Source organism: Scophthalmus maximus, chromosome 5, assembly GCF_022379125.1.
Source record: "Scophthalmus maximus strain ysfricsl-2021 chromosome 5, ASM2237912v1, whole genome shotgun sequence".
Lineage (NCBI taxonomy): Eukaryota > Metazoa > Chordata > Actinopteri > Pleuronectiformes > Scophthalmidae > Scophthalmus > Scophthalmus maximus.
The window spans coordinates 16,521,904-16,539,330 of record NC_061519.1 but is presented as its reverse complement, the minus strand read 5'-3'; the positions used below and the strand labels follow the sequence as shown (position 1 = coordinate 16,539,330).

At 40.5% G+C, this 17,427-nt stretch overlaps 1 protein-coding gene across 2 annotated transcripts; it reads left to right on the top strand.

Annotated features, from left to right (window-relative positions):
* Positions 1-29: 29 nt before the first annotated feature.
* On the top strand, positions 30-17,371 carry LOC118311021 (collagen alpha-5(IV) chain-like). 2 transcript variants are annotated; one of them, XM_035634490.2, is made up of 47 exons: positions 30-180; positions 414-507; positions 1,331-1,373; positions 2,395-2,466; positions 2,897-3,031; positions 3,223-3,267; positions 4,022-4,138; positions 4,323-4,388; positions 4,558-4,593; positions 4,678-4,740; positions 4,874-4,909; positions 5,031-5,072; positions 5,205-5,288; positions 5,682-5,726; positions 5,806-5,877; positions 5,968-6,009; positions 6,103-6,156; positions 6,723-6,786; positions 7,067-7,171; positions 7,640-7,801; positions 8,096-8,185; positions 8,309-8,460; positions 8,570-8,642; positions 9,296-9,402; positions 9,486-9,669; positions 9,773-9,844; positions 9,966-10,073; positions 10,182-10,400; positions 10,583-10,747; positions 10,835-11,002; positions 11,337-11,480; positions 11,695-11,805; positions 11,965-12,143; positions 12,658-12,721; positions 12,937-13,011; positions 13,180-13,287; positions 13,710-13,817; positions 14,347-14,418; positions 14,608-14,736; positions 14,867-14,974; positions 15,061-15,216; positions 15,294-15,401; positions 15,501-15,635; positions 15,768-15,884; positions 16,082-16,270; positions 16,392-16,675; positions 16,767-17,371. In XM_035634490.2, the coding sequence occupies exons 2-47, from the start codon at positions 467-469 to the stop codon at positions 17,025-17,027; spliced, it is 5,010 nt and encodes a 1,669-aa protein (XP_035490383.2). In that variant the 5' UTR covers positions 30-180; positions 414-466; the 3' UTR covers positions 17,028-17,371. The 2 variants fall into 2 exon arrangements, with proteins under 2 accessions (XP_035490383.2, XP_035490384.2); XM_035634491.2 differs by lacking the exon at positions 30-180 and having other exon boundaries at positions 413-507; positions 2,395-2,419.
* Positions 17,372-17,427: the final 56 nt, after the last annotated feature.

Genomic DNA, 17,427 nt, shown 5'->3' with positions numbered 1-17,427 from the left:
TACCAATGCAGCCAACCACAGTTAGCATCGTTCTCCTCATCCTACTCCCGCTACTGACATAGGGGCAGTTTGGTTTTTACAGATACTGAGGCAGGAGATTGGTTTGAATCTTCTCAGATATTGCTCTGCTTGGAATGTACTGAAAACTTTAAAGACGATCATTTCAGCTTCTGAATCGGGGTGAGTTGTGAATGTTGTTTCATGTTCACAATGGACTGTTACCAATAGACTTCAATGGGTGTATTATGCACAGTAATTTAATCAGTAGCATAATTTCACTGCTGAAAATACCAAAATTGTGTTTAGTAATTTTTATGTTAATGATAATTAATCTTAATCTCTTTATAAAATGTTAAGTGGCCTGTGGCTCACAGGTGTCTTTTGTGTGTCATGCTTCCTTTCATCCACCACAGGGGGCGGCACTGAGGCCAACACTCACCTGTGAAGAAGACTGTTGACATGAAAAATGAGATCCTCACTTACTGTACTGACTCTGTGTCCCTTCAGGTGAGTCCCACAGCAATATTTATAATCAACTAATTAACAACCAGAGTAATATGAAATGTGTGTTGTTATCTGTAGCAGCACCTTTATCTGACAACTAATGACATTTTTTTGTATGATCTGTATATCTCGCATATCCCCACATACTTAGATCTTAGTATCTTTTTAATATCAAATTTCACATTTTTGTCACATATAGATAAATGATTTGTGAAAATGTTATCAGACAAATAGAACAGGAGGACAACTAACACAATACTCAATGTATGTGCGTCCCTTCATCTGCAGTAGATAGATGTCACAGAGCCCCGTTACACTGAAATTATTTTTGCATCACTGGAAACATGTATGATGCATGGCCCATTAAGTTGGATGGAATTCCCATCAAGTATTCAGTAAATCTATTTACAAGAGGATAAACACACTTCTTTCATGTTTACTCGGACATTCAACATGTCTCAACACTTGCATTCCAGAATGTCCCCTCTGTATAAAAAACTACCTTCAATGGCTAAATGTCGCACTAACATAGGTGTCACCTGCAGGAAGATGAGAATTTGAGTAGACAAAAATATTTAACTTCTTTCCTGTCCTAAGCATGACATGGATAACCCAAATGGTGGAATCACCATTTTTCAAATTTCTAGGCTCACATTCCGTGAGTTTCTGAACGTGTTAGCAGAAAACCGTGGGTACGAGGTAGATGTCACATATTTAAGTTTGCTCTACACACTATTTTTATTTCTGTGTCATTTGTGGTCATGTAAATGAATATTTGGGTCTCAATGAGACAACAGGTAATCTTTTACTGTTGTTACATTCACAGTTGGATCCTAGTTGTGGTCATATTTGTACAGCAGCTCAATGCAGTAAGTCTTTGCTTCTCAATCTCTTGATACACAAACCAAACAAAAACATTTTATATATATATATTCTACAATAAAATCACATGAATTACCATGGTCATAACTATTAAGCATGTGCATCATCCAAAATTCATTATCCTAAATATTTACAGATAGACATAAACTGTAACGTACATTCCTTGCTGTACTTGACGCATCTGTTCCTCCTCATCGTGTTTACAGTATTTGTCACCAAGTAATTTAAACTTTCCTGTAAAACTACTTGGCATTTTTTTGTACAAAGTATTCGAGCGCTAGACTGGCACGTGACATTTTGGCAGTTGGTAATCATGTAAAATAAAAAAGTAAAATAAAAATAGTAAGATAAATAAAAAGATGAATAATTAATTGGCTTGACATAGTATTATAAAATAAAAAAAATACTAGTCCATTCCTTTAGGGCGGGCACTACTGTGCTGCTGCAACAAAGATGTGAAAGGAACTGCAATCCAAATGGCCTGCCCAAGATGTGGCCAAGTTTTGTATGTTTTCTTTCTGGCTGATGGGAAAACAGCCATGGATTGATTGGACCATAACCGAAAGTGGGACAGGCTTGTGTCCAGATGTGCATCATTACAATTTCACCAGAGTCATCCAAACATTTGGAAAGCTTTGAGGAAATATTTCCAAATATTTGTGAATTTTCCACAGTGTAAAACTCCCCGTACACACAAACACACACACACACACACACGCACACACACACACACTGATATCAGTGGGAATACTTGGCACCTGGAAGTGTGTGAAAACACTGTTTTATCTAGTGAGTGCTGGGAAATGTGTTAATTCTTTAACTCTCAAGGCTCTCTCTCAAAGTTGCAGAAAAAACAAAAAACAAACTTGTCTGATGCGGATACTGATGTTCTTTGATCCTTTACTGTCATTTGCTCTGCAGAGACACACACATACTCAGGGCCTCAGCCAATGTGATGTTCTACCTAAAAGTGAGACCTACTAAGGCCTTTGTTTATCTCTGTTCCAGGGGGATGTTGAGTGGCCCTGCCAAGGTAGAGACTGCTCTGTATGTCAGTGTCTTCCCGCCAAAGGTTCACGGGTATATTCATTCTTCTCGTGTTTTTATATATTGGCAGACTATCCCTAATAATAAAGTTGATAATAACATTTTTTGTTTATTCTTAACATATGAAACCCTTATATATGAAGCTGTGGAAAATGTTTTTTGTTGTCCTTTAATTCTCATATAATTATCTTATATGTTCCTTGTCTTAGTTAGAAAATAATGGGGATGATAAATAGTAATCAGATATTATCAGATTCTGTGATATTGTATCAAGCACCTTTTTGTCATCAATCACAGAAAATGCATTTGTGTGTGTAATGTCATTGTGATTCAATTCTAACAATTCAATTGCAGTGATTTAAGTCAAAAAAAAATTAATGACAAAGCAGTAGCCAAGTCCTTACAGTAACAATCACAATAACAGTCTGAGTAAAGATTTCTTTATAAGGATTTCTCTTTGTAGGGGGCTCCAGGGAAGCCAGGGGTGCAAGGCCCCAGGGGACAAATGGGACCATGGGGACGTGAAGGGCTACTCGGTGACAAAGGCAGGAGGGGAGCAGAGGGATCACATGGCCCAGAGGGGCCCAAAGGAGACCGTGTAAGTGCAAATGTTCATGTACATGTTGTATTTGTGTATTGTGTCTCAGGCAGAATATACATGCAAGTATAACTGATCATCAAATCTAATTTGGTAAATCTATTCAAAATAACATATTATCAATAATTAAAAGAAGGGACAACAAAATCAGTAGATAATGAGTGATGCCCATATTCTTTTTTACATTTCAGGGCAAGATTGGTGCACCTGGTTTTCCCGGAAATGATGGCTCATTAGTAAGTAAACCATTATACATTTTACAAAAATAAATCTACAAATCATACAAAAGACACACACTGATTACACTGACAATGGTTATCCCTTTGAGGAAGTGCATTTAATCAGGATGCATTATGGGGGACTCCACAGGAGATGGTAGAGTGATCTGAAGCAAGTGTCTGTTCTGCCCTCTAGTGGACACGTTGATGAGCACTGTACATGTGGCCTTGGTTTCTCATCATGGCCTCGTGCAGCGGCCACTTATTACATTGCTTTACATTTACTCATTTGCCAGAGGCTTTTTCAAAGCTGGGTGACAACACTATAACTTCAATACAGTTGAAGTAAGTGCTAGATATGTTCAATAGGACAAAGTGTTGGAGTTCAGGTAAAGAAGTGCACCAAAATAACTGCTTGTTGGTCATGTGAAGGTGCTCTCAGAACAAAAGTCTTTAAGATGTTATTGAAGATAGAGGGGGATGCCCCTGCTCTGAAAGCATGTGGCAGCTCATTCCACCGAGGAACCAAAATAGAGAACAGTTTGGACTGTGATTGCCTTGTAATTACAGGGACGGTAATGCCAGACAACGTTTTCTGGCGGAATGGAGTGGCTGTGAAGAGGCGTAAGCCCGTATGATTGAGTTCAAGTAGATAAGGGTGCCACTTTCCAACTTGAGAGTTTGAGTTTAATAAAAGCTTGAGTTGTGTAACTGTGTGACTCTCATACTCTGCAACTATACTTCACCATCATAACTATACAATGTTCTTCAGGGTCACCCAGGGGCAGGCGGTGAGCCTGGTTTGCCAGGAGTAGATGGCTGTAATGGGACAAGGGGTCGACCAGGTGTCCCTGGTGTTCCTGGTTTGGATGGTTTCCATGGGCCTACAGTGAGATGTTTACAAAAATTCACATTCACCCAAATTCAAGTTTTTGCCTTGACTTTACTTAGACTGTGATTGTTTTCATAGTAACAGTCTAAGTGAAGCCACAAATTCCACAAAAAAAAGTTTTTGAAAATATTAGATCTATTTATAATTTGTCAAATGACAGAATTGACTCTTTTGTTGTCAGGGATTAACTGGACCTAAAGGAAGTAAAGGAGAACCTTTATATGGCACTACCCTCCCTGGACTTCCTGTAAGTTCTCCTACACTGGACAAGTGATTATTATCTGATTATATTGGGTTGGCCTTTACCAAGTTCGAAGTCCCTTTCTGTTTGTGCAAATCCATGATTGTTCAAAATTTACCATGATTTATTATCATGTCATCTTCACGATCAATCTTCTGATTGTTTTATTTTGCAGGGGGAGCATGGGAGAACTGGAGATCTTGGTTTACCTGTATGTTCTTTAGAGCAGTCGTTCTCAGTATTATTGAAATATTCTAATAAATAAAGCATAAATTAAATGTTGTTGTTTTTTCAGGGAAGACAAGGAGTCCCTGGGCTTAAAGGCCACATTGGCCCATCTGGTCATCCTGGACCTGGGGTAGAACAAAAGTATTTTATTTGTATTTTTAATATGTATGTTATGACTTAACTAGACAATTTGATGTGCGTGTGCGTGTGTGTGTGTGTGTGTGTGTGTGTGTGTGTGTCTGTGTGTGTTTGATTCCATTTAGGGTTTGGAGGGATCTAAAGGTGTTAGAGGACTACCAGTGAGTTACCTGCCTTACAATATTAGGCAGCACATACTGTAATAAAAAAAACTGACCTGCACATGACGCATGTTTGTCTACACAAACACAAAACCTTACTAAGCTTTTGGTTGTTGTGTAGGGAAACCCTGGAGGATCGCTGGCAGGTGATGAAGGTGACGATGTAAGAAACCATTTTGGCCTTTCAAAACTACGGACTGAGGTTTTGTTTAGCGCCCCCCCCCTTCTCTCTCTCCCTCTTTATATGTTGAATTAAACTTACAACTCCAGTCGACATTTTATTTCTATATTTCAGGGTGAACAAGGTCCACCTGGCCCCCCTGGACCAGAAGAAATTATAGAATTTCCTCCAGACTTTCTTCCACTCAAAGGCTACAAGGTGAAGGAAAAAATCCTCTGTTTTAGAACAATGCTCAATTTTTGCTCCTACATATCCTGTATTTAGATGAATCCAACATTCTCTACGGGTTTTAAAGAGGCAACAGACAACTGTGCCCCTAGTGGTTTCAGGTGGTATTACTGCTTGTATGATGACGCTAAGGATGCAGGTGCTTTTCCTCAGAGCTGTAAGAGAAGAAAGAAGTATGTACATTGAAGCTCCTCTTTTAACAGTTTATTTTGAGACATTCTGAGTTTTATATTTTAGAAAAAAGAATAGGGACAATAGTCTGGAAAAACAAACATGTTTCCATACTTATAAATAACCCAGATCAAATTCCATACTTTCCCATTTCCCCCACTGTGATGATGTATATTGTCTTGTGCTTCTCAGGGAGACATAGGTCTTCCTGGACCATGTGGACCAAAGGGCAAAAGGGTCAGTTTTATCCAATACGAATATACAGGCATGTGTAAAAGAGAGAAAGAGGTATTTGAGATAATTTTTTTCTTATCAGGGGGATAAAGAAGATTATAACAGACAAGGAATTAAGGGAGAGCAAGGAATCCTTGGATTTCCTGGACTTCGGGTAAAGTGACTTAAAACACACTTCCGCATGATTTCAGATATACACGTCCATACAAATGCAATGTTTTCATCCGCACTATTTCTTCTCTAGGGTTTTCCAGGAATTCCTGGCAGAGACGGAACATCACCTGAGGTACACCTGTCATATGATTAAGACATGTCATATGATTAGGCCTTTGTATGTGTCATAAAGTTATTCAGGCTAAATACAATGGTACATTTTCAGGGTATCCGTGGAGAGAAAGGACTTCCAGGTCTCATAGGAAGAATTGGACCAAAGGTGAGCTGTGCGTAAACATCTTATCAATCTTCATGACAATTTGAACAAGAGCACTCAAGAGCGCAGACCTCCGCCAAGGCTGATCGACGCAACCAAAATTTGGATTCCCATCTCCATCTGACCAACATATTTTTAAATGTTATGTATTTGTGAAGATATGACTCAAAATGCCATAACTTTTTGAGTAATGTAAGACACAAACAAACAGACAAACCAATCTCCTTGCTGGAGGTGACAACATTTGTATTGCTAATAAAGTCCAAGTTTCAGTAAAAAACAGTGGCAATGTAGGTGGCTGTTTGGGGGTGAAACTTAGAAATGAGATACCTTTCTTCCCCTAAGATTTAGATGTGTAGGAAGCAAGTGAAGAAGCTGAACAACCTTTCCTTGTCTGCTACCCTCGTGGTCAGTGGGACAATCACAGTTAATGGACCAGATCTGTCCATTAACTGTTTCTAGACCAATTCCTGATCGCTCTCATCTGTAGACATTATTTTCATCAGTGGGATGTTTTATTGGAAACAAAGTCAAAATATGGTTTCCATTTCTGTCCTTGCATCCAACAGGGTTACTCAGGAGATCCAGGTCTACCCGGTCCCCTGTTCTTTCAGAATGGAAGTGATGCCAGAGGTGAGAAAATGCCTATTTGTAGAAGCGATTTAACAATAAAATATTTTCTTTAATCAAAGTTCCAGTAGTTTACAACCTTGTTGCTTACGACTTTGGCTATTAATATTTTCAGCAAAATATGGCTAAATACACTACTTTGTCATCACACAAAAGGCAGTGTCTGATACAGTGCTTTCCCTGTAAATCCAAAGAGAACTCTGTTTCATTACTAAACTAAAAAAATACTGTTTAAGACTAATAAAGGCTCTTTTACTATTTCACAGTCCTGTGTATGTTTCAGGTGCTAAAGGTGAGCATGGGTATCCAGGAACACCAGGACTCTCAGGTGACCCAGGGTACCCGGGCTTGCAAGGACTTCCTGGCCCACCAGGGTTAACAATACCAGGTCAGCATTTAGTTTTTGTCTATGTTTCGTCACTTTAAGGTTACTTATGTCTTTACTATACAGTACAGCGAGTATTTTATTTTGTCTGGTCGAGATTTGATCTATTTGTCTGCTCATGCCAGTAATTGTACTCTTCATTAGTTCATCATTGCCACAGGGTTACTGACCCAAATAAGACCCCAAGCAGACTTAATTTGATATTGAGACACAGAAAAGTAAATTAATTCAAGTTTTTAAATGAAAATACCAGTTTAAAAGTCACAGATACATTACAAGTTATGTTGCCATGCACGCCTACTAATAAATCAAACTGTTGATTATATTTCCTGGTTGTATGACTTCTAACCTTGACCCTCAATATATTGTCTGCTTTGTCTAATATCAAAAGTCCATTTTAATCTCAGTTGGAAACAGTCTTTCTAATCTTACCTTATTTAAAGTCTCACATTTTCTCTCACACTTTTCCAGAGGAGCCAGGTCCTCCTGGACCACAAGGGTCTTCTGGTCCAAAGGGCTACAAAGGAGAACCAGGGAGTTATATTAATTTTGAAACCAATCCATTCCCTGGACCAAAGGGAACTAAAGGACTCCCCGGACCTAAAGGTGCAAGAGGCATCGCTGGTCGTCCAGGTATATATTTACTCAATGTATATTAAAGAAAACACAATACTTTCTTGTGTGTGATCTTTTAAATATTATTAAACTATGTGAACAACTGTGAGGTTGTAAAATGTTTTTGTGTATGTTCATTTGACTAAGGACCTTCTAATTTGTATATTTATGGTATGGCATACTTTGTGGGATCTGACTAGGATGTGGAGGTAAGTTTGTTTTTCCAAAGAAGTGTATTTACATTCAGTTTTGTATTAAAATAACTTATTTTCTATGGTTGGGAAATGTTTTTTGGGATGGTTGATCCTACAGATTACTATTGTGAGCCTGGTGTCCCAGGTGACCCTGGAGACCTAGGAGCCAAAGGATCTCCTGGAAACAAAGGGGTCAAAGGAATTAAAGGTGAAATGTAACTGTGTATATCAATTGATCTCACAAAGACAGTGTTACTGATATACAGCATCAAAATATATATAAACAAACTGCAATGTATTCATACATTTTTGCCATCCCTGTCTCCTACAGGGTGTCCAGGGGAATGTGAATGTCGTTTTGGTGGAGGAATCATTGGGCTTCCGGGTCTACCTGGTTTTCCAGGATCTCCAGGATTACCTGGAGCTCAAGGATTTCAGGGGGACCTAGGACTGAAGGGAGATGAGGGCCCAAGAGGACCACAAGTAAGGATATTGTGACTATCACTACATGAATAAATGACATTTAAAACATGTTTAAAAGTATGTTCACAAAGAACATACGTTTTGTGTTATGATCTTATTTTTCATCTAGGGCTTTCAAGGAGTTGCTGGTTTGAAAGGACATAAGGGTCAGAAAGGTGACTCTTTTGTGACAGGTGGCAAAGGTGAGCACCTGTTGAAGCCAAAACTCTAAGCAAGGTTTGGTGTTATAAATGTCTAAAACACCGGTGACTAACTCCCCTAAAAAAAAAAATAATACTCAAAATATTATTCCCTTTTTATTTTTCCACAAACTATAGTTAAAGCTACAGTGTGTAATTTTGGATTACTTATTCACAGGAATTGAATATATTGTCCACAACTATGTGATCATATATGTATAATCACCTGCAACAAAAAAATCAATGTTTTTTCATCAACTTTGAATGAGTTAAATATAGTTACATTAGGTGGACCATGGGAAAATTGATGGACTTGACGCTGATTCAGATGCAGCCAGAAGATTACAAAAAAGACACACTGGGGCTTTAAGTAATTAGTGCACTCCATTCTGCACTGGCTTTCAAGTTCAAATGAAGATTGAAATAAAAAGGAAATTGTATTTGACTGTTTGTAACAATGGGCATGTCGTGAAATGAGAAAACAAAGACCTCTTTATTTACGTCAATACCATTTATCATAAATATATATATATGTATATATATATATATATATATATATATATATATATATATATATATATATATATATATATATATATGTGTGTATATATATATATATAGCCTTATATCTACAGTTTTTTTTTACTTGTTGAAAGGTACCAAGGGTGACCAAGGAGTGCCTGGGTATCTTGGCCCTCCTGGAGCAACAGGTAGGCCGGGACAGGATGGGCTCCCTGGACCTTCTGGAGACCCTGGACCACCAGTAAGTGTGTACATTATAAAAACTGTAAATGTAAGTTATTGTTAAAATTGTTCCCGGATAATAAATAGTAAATGTGTATTCAGGGTGTTGGATATACAGGATTACCTGGTCCCAAAGGTGACCCTGGTGTTGCTGGACCCAAAGGTTTTCCAGGGATTATAGGCCATAGAGGCCCTGTATTTCCCGGCCCTTTGGGGCCACCAGGACCAAGAGGAAATCAAGGATATCCTGGCCCCCGAGGATTTCCTGGACGACCAGGCCCTCCAGGTCAGAGACTGGATTAAATTTAAAGATTCAGTTGGTTTTAACACACCCCTCTGCACAGCCAGGTGTCTAACACTCAAAACAATTGTTGTATTTGTGTTACCAGGTGAAACTGAGAATTGCTGTCATGAAGACGAGATTGGATCACCTGGTCCTAAGGGTGAGCCAGGTTCCCCAGGTAATTCTTACAGTTGGTAGACAACAATTGATGGCATGATTAGAGAAACACGGTTCATGATCCTTGAAACATTTTTGGTCCATATTGCAATTCAATGTAATTTATATTTGGTGCCTTATAGGTATTCCAGGTGAGCCAGGAAGAGACGGTCTCTCAGGAGCTCCAGGACATCCAGGTTCTAAAGGCATGAATGGCAATGACGGTGATTCTGTGGGGATTGGACTACCAGGTAATCACTGGACCCAGGTTCAAGCTTGTGGATCACCAAGGATCCAGTTAACAATTATATAATTAGAAGGGTTATTGCGTATTTATGGGTCTTTCTTGCTTGTATAAGGACTTCCAGGTTTAAACGGGGATCCAGGTGACCCTGGTCGCTATGGGGTTAGGCTGGATGGCCCTCCAGGTCCTCCTGGGTTACTAGGACTCACTGGGAGGAAGGGTGACCCAGGAGATGTCCTATCAGCCAGTCCAGGTGCTACTGGCCCACCTGGCCAACCTGGGGCCCGGGGGACAAAAGGACCACGTGGCTACCCTGGAAACCCCGGGTCTCCAGGTAAATTTATTTTGTTTAGGTGAACACAACACAACCATTAAAACAAGTATGGATTTATATAATGTGGCCTGCATCACAGAAAAAAATACAGAGTACATACAGTAAACTGCAAGCTAGGGGTGTTCTTCCCATTCTTTACTGTGCACTTGAATGGATTGACGATTGGTTCTTTGGAATCACAGGCATACAAGGACAACATGCACAACCAGGTCATAAAGGTGAGCCAGGAGTCATCGGTGACACTGGTGCCATTGGTCTCCCAGGCGCACTTTGTACTGTGTGTGACCTGAATGAACTTCCACGCTATCCAGGCCCCCCAGGAAACCCTGGACAGACAGGAGTACCAGGTGATCACACATATACATATTGTTCTATGTAACCATCTAACCAACCATGATCATATTTTTCTCATTGACTTTTATGATCTTACATAGGCTACAATGGTCAGAAGGGTCTAAAGGGAGACATAGGTTCACCTGGTTATGGTCCGAGGGGTCCTAATGGATATCCTGGCCTTCGTGGTGTGCCAGGCCAAACGGGACCAAGAGGCACTACTGGTCCTTCTGGAGATCCTGGGATTGATGGCTCTCTTGGGCAGAAAGGTGAACCACTGGTTTGTCTTGAATGGGATAAAAATGTTAGTGAAAAGATGTATGATAGATGAGTATATCATTTAAAATCATATATGCTCTAGAAAAACTGTAGTCATGAGTGAGCTGCTACCTCCAGGCCATGAAAATGATCAAAACATCAATGTTTACCATAACCGCCAGCTCCACACCCTAAAATTGGATGTCTTTTTAGACCTCCTGACCAAGTGTAGAGTTCTTATCCAAATTTAAGCAAAACCCCTTATGTACATTTTATCAACAATGCTGTATATTTTTAAACTATATTGTCAAAGTTGAAATAAGATTTTCCTTTCAATTCATCTAGGTGAAACAGGCGACCCTGGAAGGGCTGGGACATATGGTTTACCAAGTCGTCCTGGACCTCCAGGACCCAGAGGTAAACAGGGAGAAAGAGGTTTTAATGGTCGACCGGGTCACCCAGGAGACCCAGGACTGCCTGGTTATAAAGGTAAGTGTCTTCTGCAGTCAAATTGGTCTTGAACAGATTGTCGACCAAACTTCTAAAACAGACTGCCTGCGTACAACTACAGTCGGTAAAGATGATTGAGGAAGGAAAAAATAATGAATAATACAACATAATTGCTCTGTTATTGATTTACGGTTTAATTTTTTTCACTAAGCAGACTGGCATGCATTTAATATCACCTTTGCCATCTATCCAGGTGTACATGGTCTCCCAGGATTACCAGGCCCACCAAGAATTGTGAATTTGACAAAAGGCCCAGCAGGACCTATTGGAAGGAGGGGGCCACCAGGCCAACAAGGACATGCAGGCAATGCCACTTAAAATATACATATTTTTAAAGTAAAATTTTTACTTTAAAACTTTAAATTTCCAGCAACGTCATTCCATTTAACAAGCCTGACACACAGATTGGGATTAAAAAGTTAATGAGGACCACATAATTTCAGATTTTTTTTGTTGCCTACAGGCTCAAAGGGAGAAATGGGAATACCAGGTGACTCAGGGCCTGATGGATGGCCTGGTCCACAAGGGTTTAAGGGTAGCATTGGAGCTCCAGGCAGGAGAGGATTCCGAGGGTCTCCTGGGCTCCCTGGAATCAAAGGTTTCCCTGGTCCAAGGGGATATTCTGGACATGCTGGAGATCGGGTACACAATTAACATAATTAGAATATGTAAATTAATAACAGGTGTCAGGGTTTTTAGTATCTGTCCAGTCTATACTTAGAGACACAACAAAATAAAAGCCTCACCAAACGCCACGTCATTTATTCAATAAATAAAAAAATCATGTCCCCATGCTATAACAAAATTACATGCTCAACATGAGACAGCTGGAGTATAATTTTTGATCATTGCAATGTTCAACAAGCATTATATGACACAATAAGCATGTTCCATAATATTTGTTTGTAAGGAATTTTGATGTTAATTAGCATTCTTGCTACAATCCAGCATATTTACATCTCAAACTTTATACTAATGGTCATTAACGTGCACTGTCCCAATGAAACAAATACAATTTTGGGATTAGTTTTGACTATTCCTAAATCGCTCCTAGATAGAAAACTACTGTTGAATGTAGCTTTGATGTACATAATTGAATGTATGCCAGACTCAGAAAGTATGTTGAATAGTTTAAACGTGTTGCTGTCTCATACAGGGAGATCCAGGGCCTACAGGACATATGGGGATACCGGGGCGACCAGGATGTCCTGGTGCTAAGGGTGAGTAAGACTAATAAAAGTGTTTTCAGGGTAAAAAATATAAAAATATATATCCTCTCAAAAAAAAAACCTACTGTAGAATGTGAACCTACAGCAGATTGGTTTATTGACAATTCTAATTGGTATAGACAGGCATATAAAACAAAGACCGATCTCTCTCATGATCTCATACATGAGAACCTGAACCTGATGAAAACTGTCTAAATCTGTTCCAGGTGATCCAGGAAAGTTCAATGGACAACTTGGTCCACCTGGACCCAAAGGATTGCCAGGGGAGGATGGACTCGGTGGTGAGTTAAGACAAATCCACACGATCTGTGAAATACTTCAAATATTGACATGGAACAAGAAAATCTTAATTGAACATGTCTTGAAGGAGGTTTGATGTTCCCTATTCTCTATACAGTAAGTAAAATAAACTGGGAATACATTTATATGCACCAAATAATTTCCTCCAGCACCCAGGGGTTTTCCAGGTGATACGGGTGACCCAGGACCAACGGGAAGGCCAGGACCGCCTGGACAACCAGGCATTCCCGGAGAACCAGGAAGACTTGGAGGATTAGGTAATAGACTGTGAAATTTGAACCGGAGAATTAATACTCTGCACCAATGATTTTAAAAATGATTAAGGAGACAAGTAAGAAATTTACACAGCATCATGAGATATCACACAGTTGTATATGAACAAATAAATTAATAGATACATAAAGTAACAACATTGTGCCAATAACCATGATGTTTGTTCTCACATGATATAATAACCACTTACATTTTGATTTAAAAATACATAGAGTGTCATTCAATAATAATAAAATCAGTTCTGGTTTCCATTACATGTATATATATAAGGATTTTGATACTTAAAAATTCTCATTTGCTCTTCTAGTGATTAAAACTATTGTTACATCTTGTCTATTCCCTCAAGATAGAATTCTGTACTTTAGGCCTACATGTTTTGTGCATGAGTGTTTGTTCTTTTGAGTAGGCATCCCCGGGCCTCATGGCCCATTTGGCCGTCCAGGTTTTCCAGGTGTTCCAGGTGATCATGGAAGTCTGGGACCACCAGGTCCACCTGGCCCAAGTGGGCCTCCAGGTACTTACATAATATCCGCTGTTTCTCACATTATTTGATAGGCGGGGTGCACACACAGGAAGTGTTCAATATGTCCCTTGATTTGTCTTGTATTAGCCATCTCCTTATTAATTTGGGTCAAAGTATTTTTTTTTAGAACGTCATTATATCTATAAGTGTCAGTTATATTATTGCATGAATCAGTCTGACAGAGCTCTCTCCTCCATTCCTCTACTCTCACCCCAACCGGTCACGGCAGATGGCCGCCCACAACTGAGTCCAGTTCTACTAGAAATTTATTCCTGTTAAAACAAAGCTTTTTTGTTTTCTACACGGTTGCCAAGTGCTTGCGCATTGTGGGAACTGTTGAGTTTCTCAGTAATATTTTAAGGTGTCAACCTTACTGTGTAAAGTGCCTTGAGATGATGTATGTTGTGATTTGGCACTTTACAATTGAATTGAATTGAATTGAATTGAATTGATAAGCTAAAGGGGAAATACTTTTGAGTGCTGAAGACAAGCCTTATGTTATATTGTGATCTTACATTAGGGGGCCCTGGACCATCAGGTCTGGATGGATTGGATGGTCTTAGAGGTCCAAAAGGGATGAAGGGAGCAAATGGTGAGAGTTTCAAAAGCTTAGTAATAATTAATTTTCATGTATTTTATAGTGGTTGTGCTGTCGGCATTGTTTTTTCTTCATACAGTAAAGTGTAATTAGAGTCATTATGTTGGCTCCATACATAAGTGAACTGGAGAGCATGCTTAAGTGTAATACTGTGTCTGAGATGTCCTTATTTATCACTTGAAGTCATAGAAATCCCTGGCCATCCGGGACCAGATGGTTTCCCTGGAGTCAAAGGTCAGAGGGGGCCCCCAGGGCCTCCAGGAGCCACCTTTCCTGGGCCTAAAGGCCTGCTGGGCCCACCTGGTGACAAAGGTGTTCCATCTATTATTATCATCAGAGTATCTGCCACACCAGTCTATAAGGATTGGAGGCAACAAGCATTTGATAAACGTGATTTATTAAGTGAAAGAAGGCGTTAAACTTTCCATATGTTTTCCCTCAGGTCTTCCAGGCCTCCCTGGTGAACCTGGTTACCCTGGAAAAGAATGCAGCACACCTTCGCCAGGAGCCCATGGAGATATAGGATATGAAGGACATTCAGGACTCCCAGGTATGTGTTTGATAACTCATGGTCCTGTTATGTCTCCCTAGTTGTGTGGCCAAGTTTAGGAAACACATTTTGTATTGGGCTATTAGGTCTTCCTGGTGAACCGGGCCCTCCAGGCAGAAGCATTTCCTCCAGAGGAGACCAAGGACCAAATGGCCTCCCAGGGTTACCAGGTTTTAAGGGAGATAGGGGCCTCCCAGGACCTCCTGGACTTCAGAACATTCCAGGCTTTATCGGTCCAAAAGGTATATTGTAGTGTGAGACTTGTTCCATCACTTGCAATCAAGTTGAATGCATTCTAAATGTTGCTGCACTCTCACAGGTGAGAGAGGTCCCACTGGGGACATGGGTTCTCCAGGACCCAAAGGTCCACAAGGTCTTCCTGGGCCCTGGGGACCCAAGGGGAGAACTGGCCCAGTTGGAAATATAGGTGAGCAAGTGGAACTGGTGGTTAGAGATTCTGCCTGTCTGTCTGTCTATCTGTCTGACTGTCACTGATTCAACACAACTGAATTGTTGTTTTTACCAGGTGTCAAAGGTGCTCCTGGTGATTCCATCAGTGGCCTAGGGACGGCTCCTCCCGGACCTCCAGGACCAGCTGGTAACCCAGGATCTGAGGGATTCCTTGGTGATGTAGGTCCTCCAGGGACTCCGGGACGTAAAGGCAAGATACTCTCAATAAATTTCCAGTGTTCAAGTGTATGTACACTTTCTGGTCTGTGTCTGAATTAATTTGTATTATGTGTTGTTTTAAAAAAAAAAATCATCCTTGTTTGTTTGTATCTGTATGTTCCAGGAGAAAAGGGTCCTCTAGGTTGCATGGGCTCCCCTGGTCTACCAGGTACTGCTGGTCCTAGTGGTCCTGTAGGAGACCCAGGAGAAGTTGGTCTACAAGGATATGCTGGAAATCAAGGTCAATAATCAGACAGTCATGTAATAATACCAGCCATGTATTTTTGAATCCAGTGATCGGACGGCCAAAATTAGAGTCTATGTATGAAGTTCAAGGCCATAGAAGTAAAGAATTAAATCTCTCCTTTTGTCTTTTCCTCGCTTTTCTTCCCCCTCACGTCACCCACTTGCTACTTGTTCAACTCCGGCATCCCCCAGGTATCTCAGGTCCCCCTGGTGATCCAGGTGAACCAGGTCATAGGGGGACCTTCAAATCCGGCTTCCTGTTGGTTGTCCACAGCCAGTCTGTTCAGGTGCCACTGTGCCCCGAAGGCAGCAGTCAGCTTTGGGTGGGCTACAGTCTGGTGTTCCTTGAGGGACAAGAGAAGGCTCACACACAAGACCTTGGTAAGGATCTGCATGAAGTGATACGTTTTGTTTATGTCTTGAAATTAGTTGATTTACACAAAAAAATGTTTTTCCTTTTTTCCATCAACATCCTTCCTTCTTTTACCTCTGTTCCCTGTAGGCCAGGCTGGCTCCTGCCTTCCTGTGTTCTCCACCATGCCTTTCTCATACTGCAACAAAGCTGCCTGTCACTACTCCAGTCGCAATGACAAATCCTATTGGCTGTCCACCACTGCTCCCATACCCATGATGCCACTGTTTGGCCAGGAGATTAGCTCCCACATAAGCCGCTGTGTTGTGTGTGAGACAGTTTCTCCTGCAGTCGCTTTTCATAGCCAGGATCACACAGTTCCTAGGTGCCCACCTGGCTGGAGGAGTCTGTGGAAGGGGTATTCTTTCCTCCTGGTGAGTGTAATAAAGAGTTAATGAATGTGTGGATGAAAAAAAAATGTTGTCAGCTCACCTGAATTCCTTCTTGCTGCCTTCCTGTTTTCAGCACACAGGGGCGGGTGACGAAGGTGGCGGCCAGTCTCTGACCTCTTCAGGTAGCTGCCTCAAAGATTTCAGAACTCAACCCTACATAGAGTGCCAGGGAAGTCGAGGCTCCTGTCATTACTTTGCCAACCTTTACAGTTTTTGGCTGACTACAGTGAGTCAGACAGAACAGTTCATCACCCCGAGACCTGGCACCATCAAAGCTGCTGACCAACAGCGACACAAGGCCAGTCAGTGTCACGTCTGCCTCAGAGAAAAATAATTGTCCTCACCTAATTCGCATTTCCACTCAGGGCCATACTTAAGTTATGTGTGGTGACAAATCGGTACAATTTATACTGTGTTACTTTTATCTCAACAGCTATTTTATACAATACTGCTGTCACTGTATCTTTTCTGTCATTAGTTTTAATGTGGTGCAATTTCTAATTATTAAAGAAATGTGTTAATTGATGAACTGCTGCTGTACCTGAAGTAACTGAGTATTCACCAACTTTTCCAGATTAGTGTTGAAATCTTAACTAAATAATTCTTCATGATAAATATTCAAAACCCTGTTAACCCTTACTGTAAACCCTGCTCCTCGAATAAAAGTTTCAACATTCAGAGTCATTCAGTGTTCAATAGCTATAACAGTTGAAAACACTGCAACCTACATGCAA